This window comes from Pseudophryne corroboree, chromosome 9 (genome assembly GCF_028390025.1).
Source record: "Pseudophryne corroboree isolate aPseCor3 chromosome 9, aPseCor3.hap2, whole genome shotgun sequence".
Lineage (NCBI taxonomy): Eukaryota > Metazoa > Chordata > Amphibia > Anura > Myobatrachidae > Pseudophryne > Pseudophryne corroboree.
In genome coordinates this window covers 36272609-36286041 of record NC_086452.1, presented here as the reverse complement: position 1 = coordinate 36286041, position 13433 = coordinate 36272609, and the positions used below count along the sequence as shown (strand labels likewise).

The window sequence follows — 13433 nt, the reverse complement described above, 5'->3', positions numbered from 1 at the left end:
TCATTATATGATTATTGCTATAAAAGAGGTGTTGCATATCACGGATGAACCCTCTGTCCCTGACACGAGGGTATGCATGTATAAGGAGAAGAAACCGGAGGAAACCTTTCCCCCATCTCATGAGCTGAACAAATTATTTGAAAAGGCTTGGGAATCTCCAGACAAAAAACTGCAGATTCCCAAAAGGATTCTTATGGTGTATCCTTTCCCGATCAAGGACAGGATACGGTGGGAATCCTCCCCGAGGGTGGACAAAGCGTTGACACGCTTATCCAAAAAGGTAGCGCTGCCATCTCAAGATACGACAACCCTCAAGGATCCCGCGGATCGCAGGCAGGAGACTACCTTGAAGTCTATTTACACACATACTGGTACCTTACTCAGACCGGCGATAGCGTCGGCTTGGGTTTGTAGCGCTGTAGCAGCGTGGACAGATACCTATCTGCTGATATAGATACACTGGATAAGGAAAACATTTTATTGACCCTAGGTCATATTAAAGATGCTGTCCTATATATGAGAGATGCTCAGAGAGACATTGGCCTACTGGGTTCCAGAGCCAACGCTATGGCGATTTCGGCTAGACTAACCCTATGGACCCGACAATGGCCCTCATTCCGAGTTGTTCGCTCGCAAGCTGCTTTTAGCAGCTTTGCACATGCTAAGCCGCCGCCTACTGGGAGTGAATCTTAGCATAGTCAAATTGCGAACGAAAGATTAGCAGAATTGCGAATAGACACTTTTCTGAGTAGCTCCACACTTACTCGGCAACTGCGATCAGTTCAGTCAGTTTCGTTCCTAGTTTGACGTCACAAACACTCTCAGCGTTTGCCCAGACACTATCCTCCTCATCAGGCGTTCCTGAGATTTGCGGTACAGGATTGTCATTACCAATTTCAGACGTTGCCGTTTGGGCTTTCCACGGCCCGGAGAGTTTTCACCAAGGTAATGGCGAAAAATTATGGTGCTCCTGCGCAGGCAAGGAGTCACAATTATCCCGTACTTGGACGATCTCCTAATAAAAGCGAGATCAAGAGAGCAGTTGTTGAACAACGTTGCACTCTCCCTGAGGGTGTTGCAGCAGCACGGCTGGATTCTCAATCTACCAAAGTCACAGTTGGTTCCAACGAACAGATTGCCTTTCTTAGGCATGATTCTGGATACAGAACAGAAAAGCGTTTTTCTCCCGATGGAAAAGGCCCAGGAACTCCAGAGCTTGGTCAGAGACATGTTGAAGCCGAGAAAGGTGTTGGTGCATCTATGCACTCAAGTTCTGGGAAAGATGGTGGCGTCTTACGAGGCCATTCCATTCGGCAGGTTCCATGCGAGGACTTTTCAGTGGGATCTTCTGGACAAGTGGTCCGGGTCACATCTTCATATACTTCAGATGATCAGCCTGTCCCCAAGGGCCAGGGTATCTCTCCTGTAGTGGCTGCAGAGTGCTCACCTTCTAGAGGGTCGCAGGTTCGGCATTCAGGACTGGGTTCTGGTAACCACGGACGCGAGCCTCCGTGGATGGGGAGCAGTCACACTGGGAAGAAACTTCCAAGGTCTGTGGTCAAGTCAGGAGGCTTGTCTACACATCAACGTACTGGAATTAAGGGCCATATACAACGGCCTTCGTCAAGCGGAGAATTTGCTTCGCGACCTACCGGTTCTGATCCAGTCAGACAGCATAACCGCAGAGGCTCATGTAAACCGCCAAGGCGGAACAAAGAGCAGAGTGGCAATGGCAGAAGCCACCAGGAATCTTCGCTGGGCGGAAAATCATGTAAGCGCTCGGACAGCAGTCTTCATTCCGGGAGTGGACAACTGGGAAGCAGACTTCCTCAGCAGACACGATCTACATCCAGGAGAGTGGGGACTTCATCAGGAAGTCTTTGTGGAGATTACAAGGCAGTGGGGACTGCCTCAAATAGACATGATGGCGTCACGCCTCAACAAGAAGCTTCCGAGGTATTGCACCAGGTCAAGGGACCCTCAGGCGGTAGCAGTGGACGCCCTGGTGACACCGTGGGTTCCAGTCGGTCTATGTGTTTCCTCCTCTTCCTCTCATCTCAAAGATATTGAGAATTATAGACGAAGAGGGGTACAGACAATTCTCATTGTTCCAGATTGGCCTCGAAGGGCCTGGTATCCGGATCTGCAAGGAATGCTCACAGAAGATCCGTGGCCTCTTCCTCTCAGAGAGGACCTGTTGCAACAGGGGCCCTGTCTATTCCAAGACTTACCGCGGCTGCGTTTGGCGGTTGAACGCCGTCCCCTAGCGGAAAAGGGCATTCCGGATGAGGTCATTCCTACTCTGATAAAGGCTAGGAAGGAGGTGACAGCAAAACATTATCACCGTGTATGGAGGAGGTATGTGTCTTGGTGTGAGTCCAAGAATGCTCCTCCGGAAGAATTTCATCTGGGCCGTTTTCTTCACTTCCTTCAGACCGGAGTGAATTTGGGCCTAAAATTAGGCTCCATTAAAGTTCAGATTTCGGCCCTATCCATTTTCTTTCAGAAGGAATTGGCTTCTCTTCCAGAAGTCCAGACTTTTGTGAAGGGAGTGCTGCATATCCAGCCTCCTTTTGTGCCTCCAGTGGCACCTTGGGACCTTAACGTGGTGTTTACGGTTCCTCAAGTCTCACTGGTTTGAGCCGCTTCAAACGGTGGAACTAAAGTATCTCACTTAGAAGGTGGTCATGTTGTTGGCCTTAGCGTCTGCTAGGAGAGTATCTGAGTTGGCAGCTTTGTCTCACAAGAGCCCCTATCTGATCTTCCATGTGGATAGAGCTGAGTTGAGGACTCGTCCTCAATTTTTGCCTAAGGTGGTTTCCTCTTTTCATATGAACCAACCTATTGTGGTGCCTGTGGCTACGCGGGACTTGGAGGATTCCGAGTCCCTTGATGTGGTCAGGGCATTGAAAATTTATGTAGCCAGGTAAGGAAAACAGAGGCACTGTTTGTCCTGTATGCAGCCAACAAGGTCGGCGCTCCTGCTTCTAAGCATACTATTGCTCGCTGGATCTGGAACACGATTCAGCAGGCTCATTCTACGGTGGTATTGCCGTTACCAAATTCAGTAAAGGCCCATTCCACTAGGAAGGTGGGCTCTTCTTGGGCGGCTGCCCGAGGTGTCTCGGCATTACAGCTTTGCCTAGCGGCGACTTGGTCGAGTTCAAACACTTTTGCAAAGTTCTACAAGTTTGATACCCTGGCTGATGAGGACCTCATGTTTGCTCAATCGGTGCTGCAGTGTCATCCGCACTCTCCCACCCGTTTTGGAGCTTTGGTATAATCCCCATGGTCCTTACGGAGTCCCCAGCATCCTCTAGGACGTAAGAGAAAATAAGATTTTAAACCTACTGGTAAATCTTTTTCTCCTAGTCAGTGCGGACTTAATTCTGCAAGACTTGTATATAGTTTTGGCTTACATAAGGGCAGAGCCGTCTTAACAGCAGTGTAGGCCCCTGGGCACAGCAATGCACTGGGCCCCTTACCCATGCTCCAGCGGTAGGGGTGGGGGGGTGCTATCAGCAGCAGCTTTGATGTCCCACGGGCGGTAGGGGGTGTTCTATCTTCTGCCCAGCATGTAGGACCTGAAGCAGTGATTTCTGCTAATTACTCCTTTACTGCACAGATGGGGCTAAACTGTAGAAGGGGACATTGGGCTGAATGAAGAAGCCCTGGTACATGACTTCTAGGGTGGTAGGGGGTGTTTAATACGTAGGGGAGGGGTGGCTAGTGGAGTGGGCTTAATATTTATCATTTTACGGTGGGAGGGCAGCTTGCTTGACTGCAGATATCTCAAGTTCCTGAAAATATATTTCTTAGCTTTGAATGGGATTAAATACTAGAGAGTCCCACCTTTCAGAAGATTCTGGGGACTTGGGGATCAGAGTTCTGGAGCCAGAGCAATTCACCAACGAAAATCTAAAACTGCATATTAGGCATGTGGAGCTGGATCAATGACCAGCTGCTTGAAGGCTGATATCTCTGGTTCTGGCAATAGTAGAGACACACTGCCCGTGTCCACTAAAAGGGAAGAGTCCAAGCTTTTGGCTTATACCCTTAAAAATACTCAAAGTCATACAGAACCCGAAATATCTGGCTGGGAAAAGCAATTAACAGGCTTGGATGGGGACCACTGCTTTCAAGTCGGATATCTTCGGTTCCCCAGGACCGATTTTCAAAAATCTGGTATCATCCTAGGGCCCTTATTATCTTGGGGCCCTTGGGCAAGAGCCCATTGAGCCCATACGAAAAGACGGCCCTGCATATGGGTTATGTTACAGTTTTGATCAGTCTCGGGCTGATGCTGGTTTGTTTCATACTGTTAACTGGTTCGTATATTCCATGTTATACGGTGTGGATGGTGTGGGCTGGTATGAATCTTGCCCTTAGATCAGTGGTTCTCAAACTCGGTCCTCAGGACCCCACACAGTGCATGTTTTGCAGGTAACCCAGCAGGTGCACAGGTGTATTAATTAATCACTGACACATTTTAAAAGGTCCACAGGTGGAGTTAATTATGTCACTTGTGATTCTGTGAGGAGACCTGCAAAACATGCACCGTGTGGGGTCCTGAGGACCGAGTTTGAGAACCTGTGCCTTAGATTAACAAAAATCCTTTCCTTGTACTGTCCGTCTCCTCTGGGCTCAGTTTCTCTAACTGAGGTCTGGAGGAGGGGCATAGAGGGAGGAGCCAGTGCACACCCATTCTATCCTAAAGTCTTTAGAGTGCCCATGTCTCCTGCGGAGCCCGTCTATACCCCATGGTCCTTACGGAGTCCCCAGCATCCTCTACGGACTAGGAGAAAAAGATTTACCGGTAGGTTTAAAATCTTATTTTTTTCTATAAAATGCAGAATTATGATGGCGCACAGTTTCCGCCTCTGCGCATATGTAAGCACAGATCCAGGCCTGGCTGGCGAGTTTAATATTACAAATATCTTCAATGCAAAATGCCCTTTATGACCTGGAGTACCAGGAAAGGAAGGTGTGTGTGTGCGCATGTGTGGCTGTGTGTGTGTGTGCACGTGTGGCTGCGTGTGTGTGTGTGCACGTGTGGCTGTGTGTGTGTGTGCACGTGTGGCTGTGTGTGTGTGTGTTGTGTGCGCATGTGTGGCTGTGTGTGTGTGTGCGCATGTGTGGCTGCGTGTGTGTGTGTGCATGTGTGGCTGTGTGTGTGTGTGTGCACGTGTGGCTGTGTGTGTGTGCGCATGTGTGGCTGTGTGTGTGTGTGCGCATGTGTGGCTGCGTGTGTGTGTGTGCATGTGTGGCTGCGTGTGTGTGTGTGCACGTGTGGCTGTGTGTGTGTGTGCGCATGTGTGGCTGCGTGTGTGTGTGTGCATGTGTGGCTGCGTGTGTGTGTGTGCACGTGTGGCTGTGTGTGTGTGTGTGCACGTGTGGCTGTGTGTGTGTGTGCGCATGTGTGGCTGCGTGTGTGTGTGTGCATGTGTGGCTGCGTGTGTGTGTGTGCATGTGTGGCTGTGTGTGTGTGTGCGCATGTGTGGCTGTGTGTGTGTGTGTGCACGTGTGGCTGTGTGTGTGTGTGTGCACGTGTGGCTGTGTGTGTGTGTGTGCGCATGTGTGGCTGCGTGTGTGTGTGTGCATGTGTGGCTGTGTGTGTGTGTGCGCATGTGTGGCTGTGTGTGTGTGCACGTGTGGCTGTGTGTGTGTGTGTGCATGTGTGGCTGCGTGTGTGTGTGTGCACGTGTGGCTGTGTGTGTGTGTGCGCATGTGTGGCTGCGTGTGTGTGTGCGCATGTGTGGCTGCGTGTGTGTGTGTGCACGTGTGGCTGTGTGTGTGTGTGTGCACGTGTGGCTGTGTGTGTGCGCATGTGTGGCTGTGTGTGTGTGTGTGCACGTGTGGCTGTGTGTGTGTGTGCGCATGTGTGGCTGCGTGTGTGTGTGTGCACGTGTGGCTGTGTGTGTGTGTGCGCATGTGTGGCTGCGTGTGTGTGTGTGCATGTGTGGCTGTGTGTGTGTGTGTGCGCATGTGTGGCTGTGTGTGTGTGTGCGCACGTGTGGCTGTGTGTGTGTGTGCGCATGTGTGGCTGTGTGTGTGTGTGTGTGCGCATGTGTGGCTGTGTGTGTGTGTGTGCATGTGTGGCTGCGTGTGTGTGTGTGGCTGTGTGTGTGTGTGTGCATGTGTGGCTGTGTGTGTGTGTGTGCACGTGTGGCTGCGTGTGTGTGTGTGCACGTGTGGCTGTGTGTGTGTGTGCGCATGTGTGGCTGCGTGTGTGTGTGTGCATGTGTGGCTGTGTGTGTGTGTGTGCACGTGTGGCTGTGTGTGTGTGTGCGCATGTGTGGCTGTGTGTGTGTGTGTGCACGTGTGGCTGTGTGTGTGTGTGCGCATGTGTGGCTGCGTGTGTGTGTGTGCATGTGTGGCTGTGTGTGTGTGTGCGCATGTGTGGCTGCGTGTGTGTGTGTGCATGTGTGGCTGTGTGTGTGTGTGTGCATGTGTGGCTGCGTGTGTGTGTGTGGCTGTGTGTGTGTGTGTGCATGTGTGGCTGTGTGTGTGTGTGTGCACGTGTGGCTGCGTGTGTGTGTGTGCACGTGTGGCTGTGTGTGTGTGTGCGCATGTGTGGCTGCGTGTGTGTGTGTGCATGTGTGGCTGTGTGTGTGTGTGTGCACGTGTGGCTGTGTGTGTGTGTGCGCATGTGTGGCTGTGTGTGTGTGTGTGCACGTGTGGCTGTGTGTGTGTGTGCGCATGTGTGGCTGCGTGTGTGTGTGTGCATGTGTGGCTGTGTGTGTGTGTGCGCATGTGTGGCTGCGTGTGTGTGTGTGCATGTGTGGCTGTGTGTGTGTGTGTGCATGTGTGGCTGTGTGTGTGTGTATGCACGTATGGCTGCGTGTGTGTGCGCACGTGTGGCTGGCTACAGGATGGCATTACTGGCTGGCTACAGGATGGCATTACTGGCTGGCTACAGGATGGCATTACTGCCTGGCTACAGGATGGCATTACTGGCTGGCTACAGGATGGCATTACTGCCTGGCTACAGGATGGCATTACTGCCTGGCTACAGGATGGCATTACTGGCTGGCTACAGGATGGCATTACTGGCTGGCTACAGGATGGCATTACTGGCTGGCTACAGGATGGCATTACTGCCTGGCTACAGGATGGCATTACTGCCTGGCTACAGGATGGCATTACTGGCTGGCTACAGGATGGCATTACTGGCTGGCTACAGGATGGCATTACTGGCTGGCTACAGGATGGCATTACTGCCTGGCTACAGGATGGCATTACTGCCTGGCTACAGGATGGCATTACTGGCTGGCTACAGGATGGCATTACTGGCTGGCTACAGGATGGCATTACTGGCTGGCTACAGGATGGCATTACTGGCTGGCTACAGGGCGTCCCGCGGGCATGTAGTCAGTGCTGCGGCCTAATTTGAGTTGTGTGAATGGATTGTTCGCTCCATTTTCCATCGTCTCTTCTGCACTCATTGTGTGGGGTAGGTGTAAGTGCCACTATCAGGGCACTTACCCCTCCCTCATAGCCGGACACTAATGCATAGGTGCATTGGACATTTGCGAAGGGCGTTCTATCACTAGAGGTGGCTGGAATTACAACCATGCCACATGCGGCTCTGCAGCAGGACTTATGTCTGTAACTCTGCTCCTTGGGGTAACATCATCTATCACCAGCTTGTGGGTTGATTCCACCGCGGTCCATTTCTGCGTCTCTTGCTAGTTGCACGCCTGTGACTTTATGCTGCTACAGACAGAGACGCCCCCTGTCAGTGTCCCTAGATGCTGGCATACCGCCTGCTTAGTCACGCCACTGACACTGGCACCAGCTTCATGGTAGAAGCAGGTTCTCTGGGTGTGGGCTCCCATGTGAGCGACTAAGCACCCGCTAGTGACACGCCTGCGACACTGCCATAACACTCACATAAGATGGACCAACTACGCGTGTCCGTTACTGCCCTGGAACACCTAATGTTTCAAGATATTTCTAAGCCCACGCGTCTCTATTGCAACTGCGACTATGCTGGAGGAAGAGAGATGCAGATGCACACTCTTAGCACTAAGAACACGGATAATAAAAATAATTTAAATAAACCCTCACAATTAACATGGAGTGTAACTGAAGTTCTTAGCACACATTTGCGCAAATATGCGGGCCCATGTACCGCGGCCAGGTGACTTCATCACATGTGTCCCTAACATTCCTAATGCTATCACATTCTATAAATGTATTCAGGACTTACCTCTAAATAGGACCTTATCAATGTGTGATCTGAAATGCAGGAACCCAGCTATTTAAAACACCTGAGGGTGAATGGGAGGAATGCCAATACCAGAGGAAGGAAGCCTTGCCTTCCAGTGTACAATATATGCACAAATATAGTGGAAAAAGGGGGGGACCTGGACTGCACCAGGCCGTGGTACATGTCACCTGGCCGTGGTACATGGGCCTGCATATTTGCGCAAGTGTGTACTAAGAACTTCAATTATACTCCATGTTAATTGTGAGGGTTTATTTAAATTATTTTTACTATCCGTGTTCTTAGTGCTAGGAGTGTGCACCTGCATCTCTCTTCCCCCAGCATAGTATTAGAAGCCTCAGCATGATAGCACCTCTTGATATCTTTAGTAATAGGATGTGCAGTCCAGGTTCCCCCCCCCCTTTTTGCAACTGTGACTATCGCAACCGGACCTGATTCAGATATGGACAGTAATTCAAAACCGCTTATAAGCAGCTTTGAATTGCCGTCGGATTTGAAGGAGGAGCATGTAGGAGACGTCTCGGTGGAAGAGACCCTTGCTGCATGTAGCTGCAATCCCAGCGCTGCGACTGGCACACGCTGGGATCCAACGTGCAGATGGCTAGCTGAGTAAGCCTCAGTTTATACAGCTGACCAACGGAAGCGGGGTCTACGTGTCACCATGCAGACTTCCTGGCCTCGCAGACCACCGTTCCATCGGTCAGCTGCCTAAACCGAGACTTACTTGGCTCTTCCCTCCCATAAAATGGGGGCAACACGCCCCTACTTCCAGGAATGCAGCATCAGAGGGGAACTACGGGCGAACAACGCAGGGCCCGTTCTGCACATGCGTAGCTGCAGATTACCAATAATGAAAAATGTGCATGCTGCGGGACTTCTGCATCTATGTCTGAATCTTGCCTTCTGTGCACAGGGACTGTGGATGCATGCGATGTGCAAAGAAAACTGCTCCGCTGCATCCAGTATCTGCAATACGTCCGAATCACAATCAGCCCCTTTACTTGTATCTGCTGGTCACTAGCAGTAATAGTTCCCCGTTATATAGCACACTACGACGTGGCAGGATTAACATCGGTGATAATAAATCGCTTTCCTGGAATTAATCAATATAAACCATCTCTATTCTTAGTGCAGTTGTGTTGCTGCAGCACAACGCCCCTGTGTCTCCTGTAATTGATGAGCAGACCATTGTGGCTCTGTTATAGCTACACGGCTAGTAATGCAGCACACCTTATGTTCTACTTGCCGTCTCCTCACCACAAGGCGACAAATGCTCAGTGGAAAGCTGCACATTCTGCAAGATCTCCCCAGGGTAATTCCAAGAACCCCAGATCATCTTATACATAATTTACAAGGTCATGTCAGGACCTGAGCCACATAACTGTGCCGGATTAGAATTGGTTTTGCAGTTTTGATTTACAATCATTTCCAATGTCTCAGTGTTCTCACAGAGGTGTCTGGGTTCTGCATTTCTCACTCTCCCTTTGTCATTGTGTGTGTGTGTTAGGTTTCCCCAGGACCCTGGTGCAGGCCGAAGCGCTAGATAAGATCTGTGACCTGGACCTGGTTATCTCTTTGAACATCCCATTTGAGACGCTGAAGGATCGGCTGAACACACGGTGGGTTCACCCGCCCAGCGGAAGAGTGTACAACCTGGAGTTCAATCCACCAAATGTGCATGTAAGGACACCCAGCGCTGATAACGTTCTTTTATTGCGCGTTTAGGGACATTACGCCATGTGGGGGAATGATCCCCCTTATATGTGTGTAGCGGCTGGTCGTGAGTGATCTCGCTCTTTTTTTATAGAGCCACGAATTAGGATGTAAAAGTCGCTGTTGAAACGTCGGCATTAAACAGGTCAGCAACTGCAGAATGTTGCCATGGGAAATGTTGACAAGTGATTCTGCATAGACAGAAAGGTTAGGCTGCTAGATTGGGAGGGTTATGGTTAGGCTATGGGAGAGGTGGGATAGGGGTAAGGCACAAGGAGGAGGGTTAGGGCTAGGCTACCAGATACAATTGGGTTAGAGATATACTCGCTGCCAGAGGTGCCGTTCCATTTAAGCCACCATTAGACCACTAGGGATGTTTTGTCAACATTCTAATCACGTCAACATAGTGTCGACATGAATGTACACGAACAAGAGCTTAAAATCACTGGGACATCTACAATCTGCTGTAGATCCCTGTTGTGTCTGAATAGTTTGACATTGACCCAGTGTATTATGGGATAGGTCCTCACCACGAAGGGTATCTAAATGCTACCATAGATGACCCCCCCCCCCTCCTTCTTTATTCTCCTGCGGTTTTTCTCCTGTCCACCAGCTTTTGTATTATTTTGTATGACACAAGTTCCTGGAACCCAGAGTAAAGAGCAGGATATAAGTGTGTTACACATAAGGATTTGCATTCTTGGAATGTGATACAATGTCCGCAGGATTGTTTGTCAGGCATTTCTCACATTCTGTATTGCCGTGCTTCCCAAACTTTCTTGAATCAAGGCGCCCTTAGGCCAAACGTTTCTTATTGGGAAATTTAGCATAAATGATTAAATTAAGTATATTGTTCTTATGTCATCCTTAGGCTCCGTTATGTGGGGCTGGACAGGGCTGTGCTTCTCTTTGTCCACATATGATTGGTAGCCGCCAGCACTGGTTTTGCCAATCACATTGACCATAAATGATTTGATTTTGTATTGGACCACCAACCCGTGGCACCCAGTCTAGGAACCACTGCTGTTTTGTGTGATGAGACTCCGTTTCACACCCCTTATTATTATTATTATTATTATTATTATTATTACTATCATTATTATTATTATTATCCTTTATTTATATGGCACCACAAGGGTTCCGCAGCGCCCAATTACAGAGTACATAAACAAATAATCAAACAGGAAAACAGCAACTTACAGTTGAAGACAATATAGGACAAGTACAGGATAAATAAACATAGTTACATCAGCAGACGACACTGAAATAAGTATCAGGTGGCAGAAGACTGCTGGAGTTGATGCGGTTGAAGATTATTAAAGTAAGAGAAAGGATAAGCACATGAGGGAGGAGGGCCCTGCTCGTGAGAGCTTACATTCTATATTATTATTATTATTATTAATTATTATTTCTCATTATTATCTTTTATTGTTTTTTTATTTTTAAGGTGCCACATAGTGTCGTCAATGCTGATCAGGGAATGTACATACTGTAGTAACAGCAAAACCTGGTCATAAGTGCAGTAAATGTAAGGTGAATTATCTTAGGCGCGACAAAGAACCATAAAGCAACAGACGAGGTTACTGTAGGACGCCAGAAGGGGTGAGGGTAGGGTAACTAGTTTTATATTAGCAGAGTGATAGGGTGTGGATTGGAAGGCAGGTCAGTGAGCGTGCAGTGTCTGAGTTGGTCAATGGGACTAGGAGACAAGAAGCAGTGGAAACAGGTATAGCGCTGTGGGTAGGACATCAGAACGGAGGGCCCTGTCCGTGAGAGCTAGCACAATAAGTGGAGAGGTGAACTGGAAGATGAGCAGTTGGAGGAGGAGGGGTGGTAGGCAGTGATGGGAAGGTGGGTTTTCAGGCCCTCTTTCAGGTTGGATTGCAAATGTCCGAATACCATAAACTGGGGATATTCGGTCATTTGCGCATGGGCAGCTGCCGCACAGCACGTGCGTGAACGGTCACAATGCGATCGCATACCAGAAGGATGTGATCGCACTGTGATTGACTAGGGGGGACGGTGACATGGTGTTATGGGGGAGTGGTCCAGACAACACAGTCGTGTCCAGACCGATTTAGCGACCATGTGACATCACACAGAGCGCTGTGACGGAAAAGATGGAGGTGGTGCACCTGTCTTTGCAGCCAGGCTGCACACGCAGGGGTCGACCCTTATTGCTACGAACGTGATCTAATTACGATGCAGTCACAATTAGATTGCAGTCGCAGAGCGTCGCTTCTCGTGCTGGGCGGTCTCACCTTGTGCTGGGCGGTCCCCAGCGTGAGATTTTTTCCAGTAGCAGATTTTGTTACTTGGCAGAATCTGCTGATGATGATGATGAATAATGTCCCGGGGCAAAATTAAAGCTGGTGAGACTTTTAGAAAGTCTTACTTGGCAAGGTTAAGGGGGTGGTGAAGTGTGACAAGTCTTGTAGGCGGGTGTGAGCGGAGGTGACCAGGGTGGAGGTGAGGCAGCAGTGGGAAAGAGCTAGAGGCGCATTACTTGGCTTCACAAGGCCCCTTATTCGCTCTGAGAAAGTACACGCTAACTAGTGTCTGTGATACCAGTAAAAGCCTGTAAAGAGCAGTAATCCCAAACAAAAAACAACTCTGTGCTTTGGCAGCGCACAACTCCACCGGGAGCACTTTGACCCCTTTGCTAGGGGCAGATCTAGGGAATGGGGGATCAATGGAATGGCCCACCCCACAGGAAAAGGATACGGACCCCCTGCAGCTGAGCACACAGCAGCTTTTGCTGTGCTGGGGAGAGAGACTGCCGCTGCTCACAGGAAAGGCCCAGGCCCCTGATGCAAGCTTGGGTACGGGTAATTAGTAACCTCCCCTCCCCTCCCCGCGCTCCTGTCTGAACCCAGTGCGTCTTCCGACTGTGGGACTGAAAGGGAGAGCGCATCCAGAGGAACTCGTGCTTATACGGGGGACACGTACAAACTCTGCACATATAGTGCCTTAGTCAGGACCAAACCCCTTACTTCTGTGTTGTGAGGTAGCAATGCAAGCCACTGTGCCATATTATTATTATTATTATCCTTTATTTATATGGCGCCACAAGGGTTCCACAGCGCCCAATTACAGAATACATGAATAATCAAACAGGAAAACAGCAACTTACAGTTGATGACAGTATAGGACAAGTACAGGGGAAATAAACATCAGCAGATGACACTGGAATAAGTATCAGGTGGCAGAAGACTGCTGGAGTTGATGCAGTTGAAGATTATTAAAGTAAGAAAGGATAAGCACATGAGGGAAGAGGGCCCTGCTCGTGAGAGCTTACAATCTAAAGGTGCTTTGCTTGTGTTTGTGTCATTGTTTTTGTTAGGTAGAACCACCCTAAGAATAGAAGAGCCGTTATCTAGTGATTGCGTCATGCTTTCCCCTCATTTGCCCTTAGCAATAGCTATGTAACTGAATGTGTCTATGTAACTGAATGTAACTGAATGTGTCTATGTAACTGAATGTGTCTATG

At 49.5% G+C, this 13433-nt stretch overlaps 1 protein-coding gene across 1 annotated transcript in view; it reads left to right on the top strand.

Annotated features, from left to right (window-relative positions):
- The window catches only part of AK4 (adenylate kinase 4), a 116595-nt gene that overhangs the window by 82226 nt on the left and 20936 nt on the right, over positions 1-13433 (top strand). Inside the window, exon 4 of the mRNA XM_063939172.1 lies at positions 9738-9910. Coding sequence (XP_063795242.1) covers positions 9738-9910 — 173 coding nt within the window. The remainder of the gene's footprint in view (positions 1-9737; positions 9911-13433) is intronic.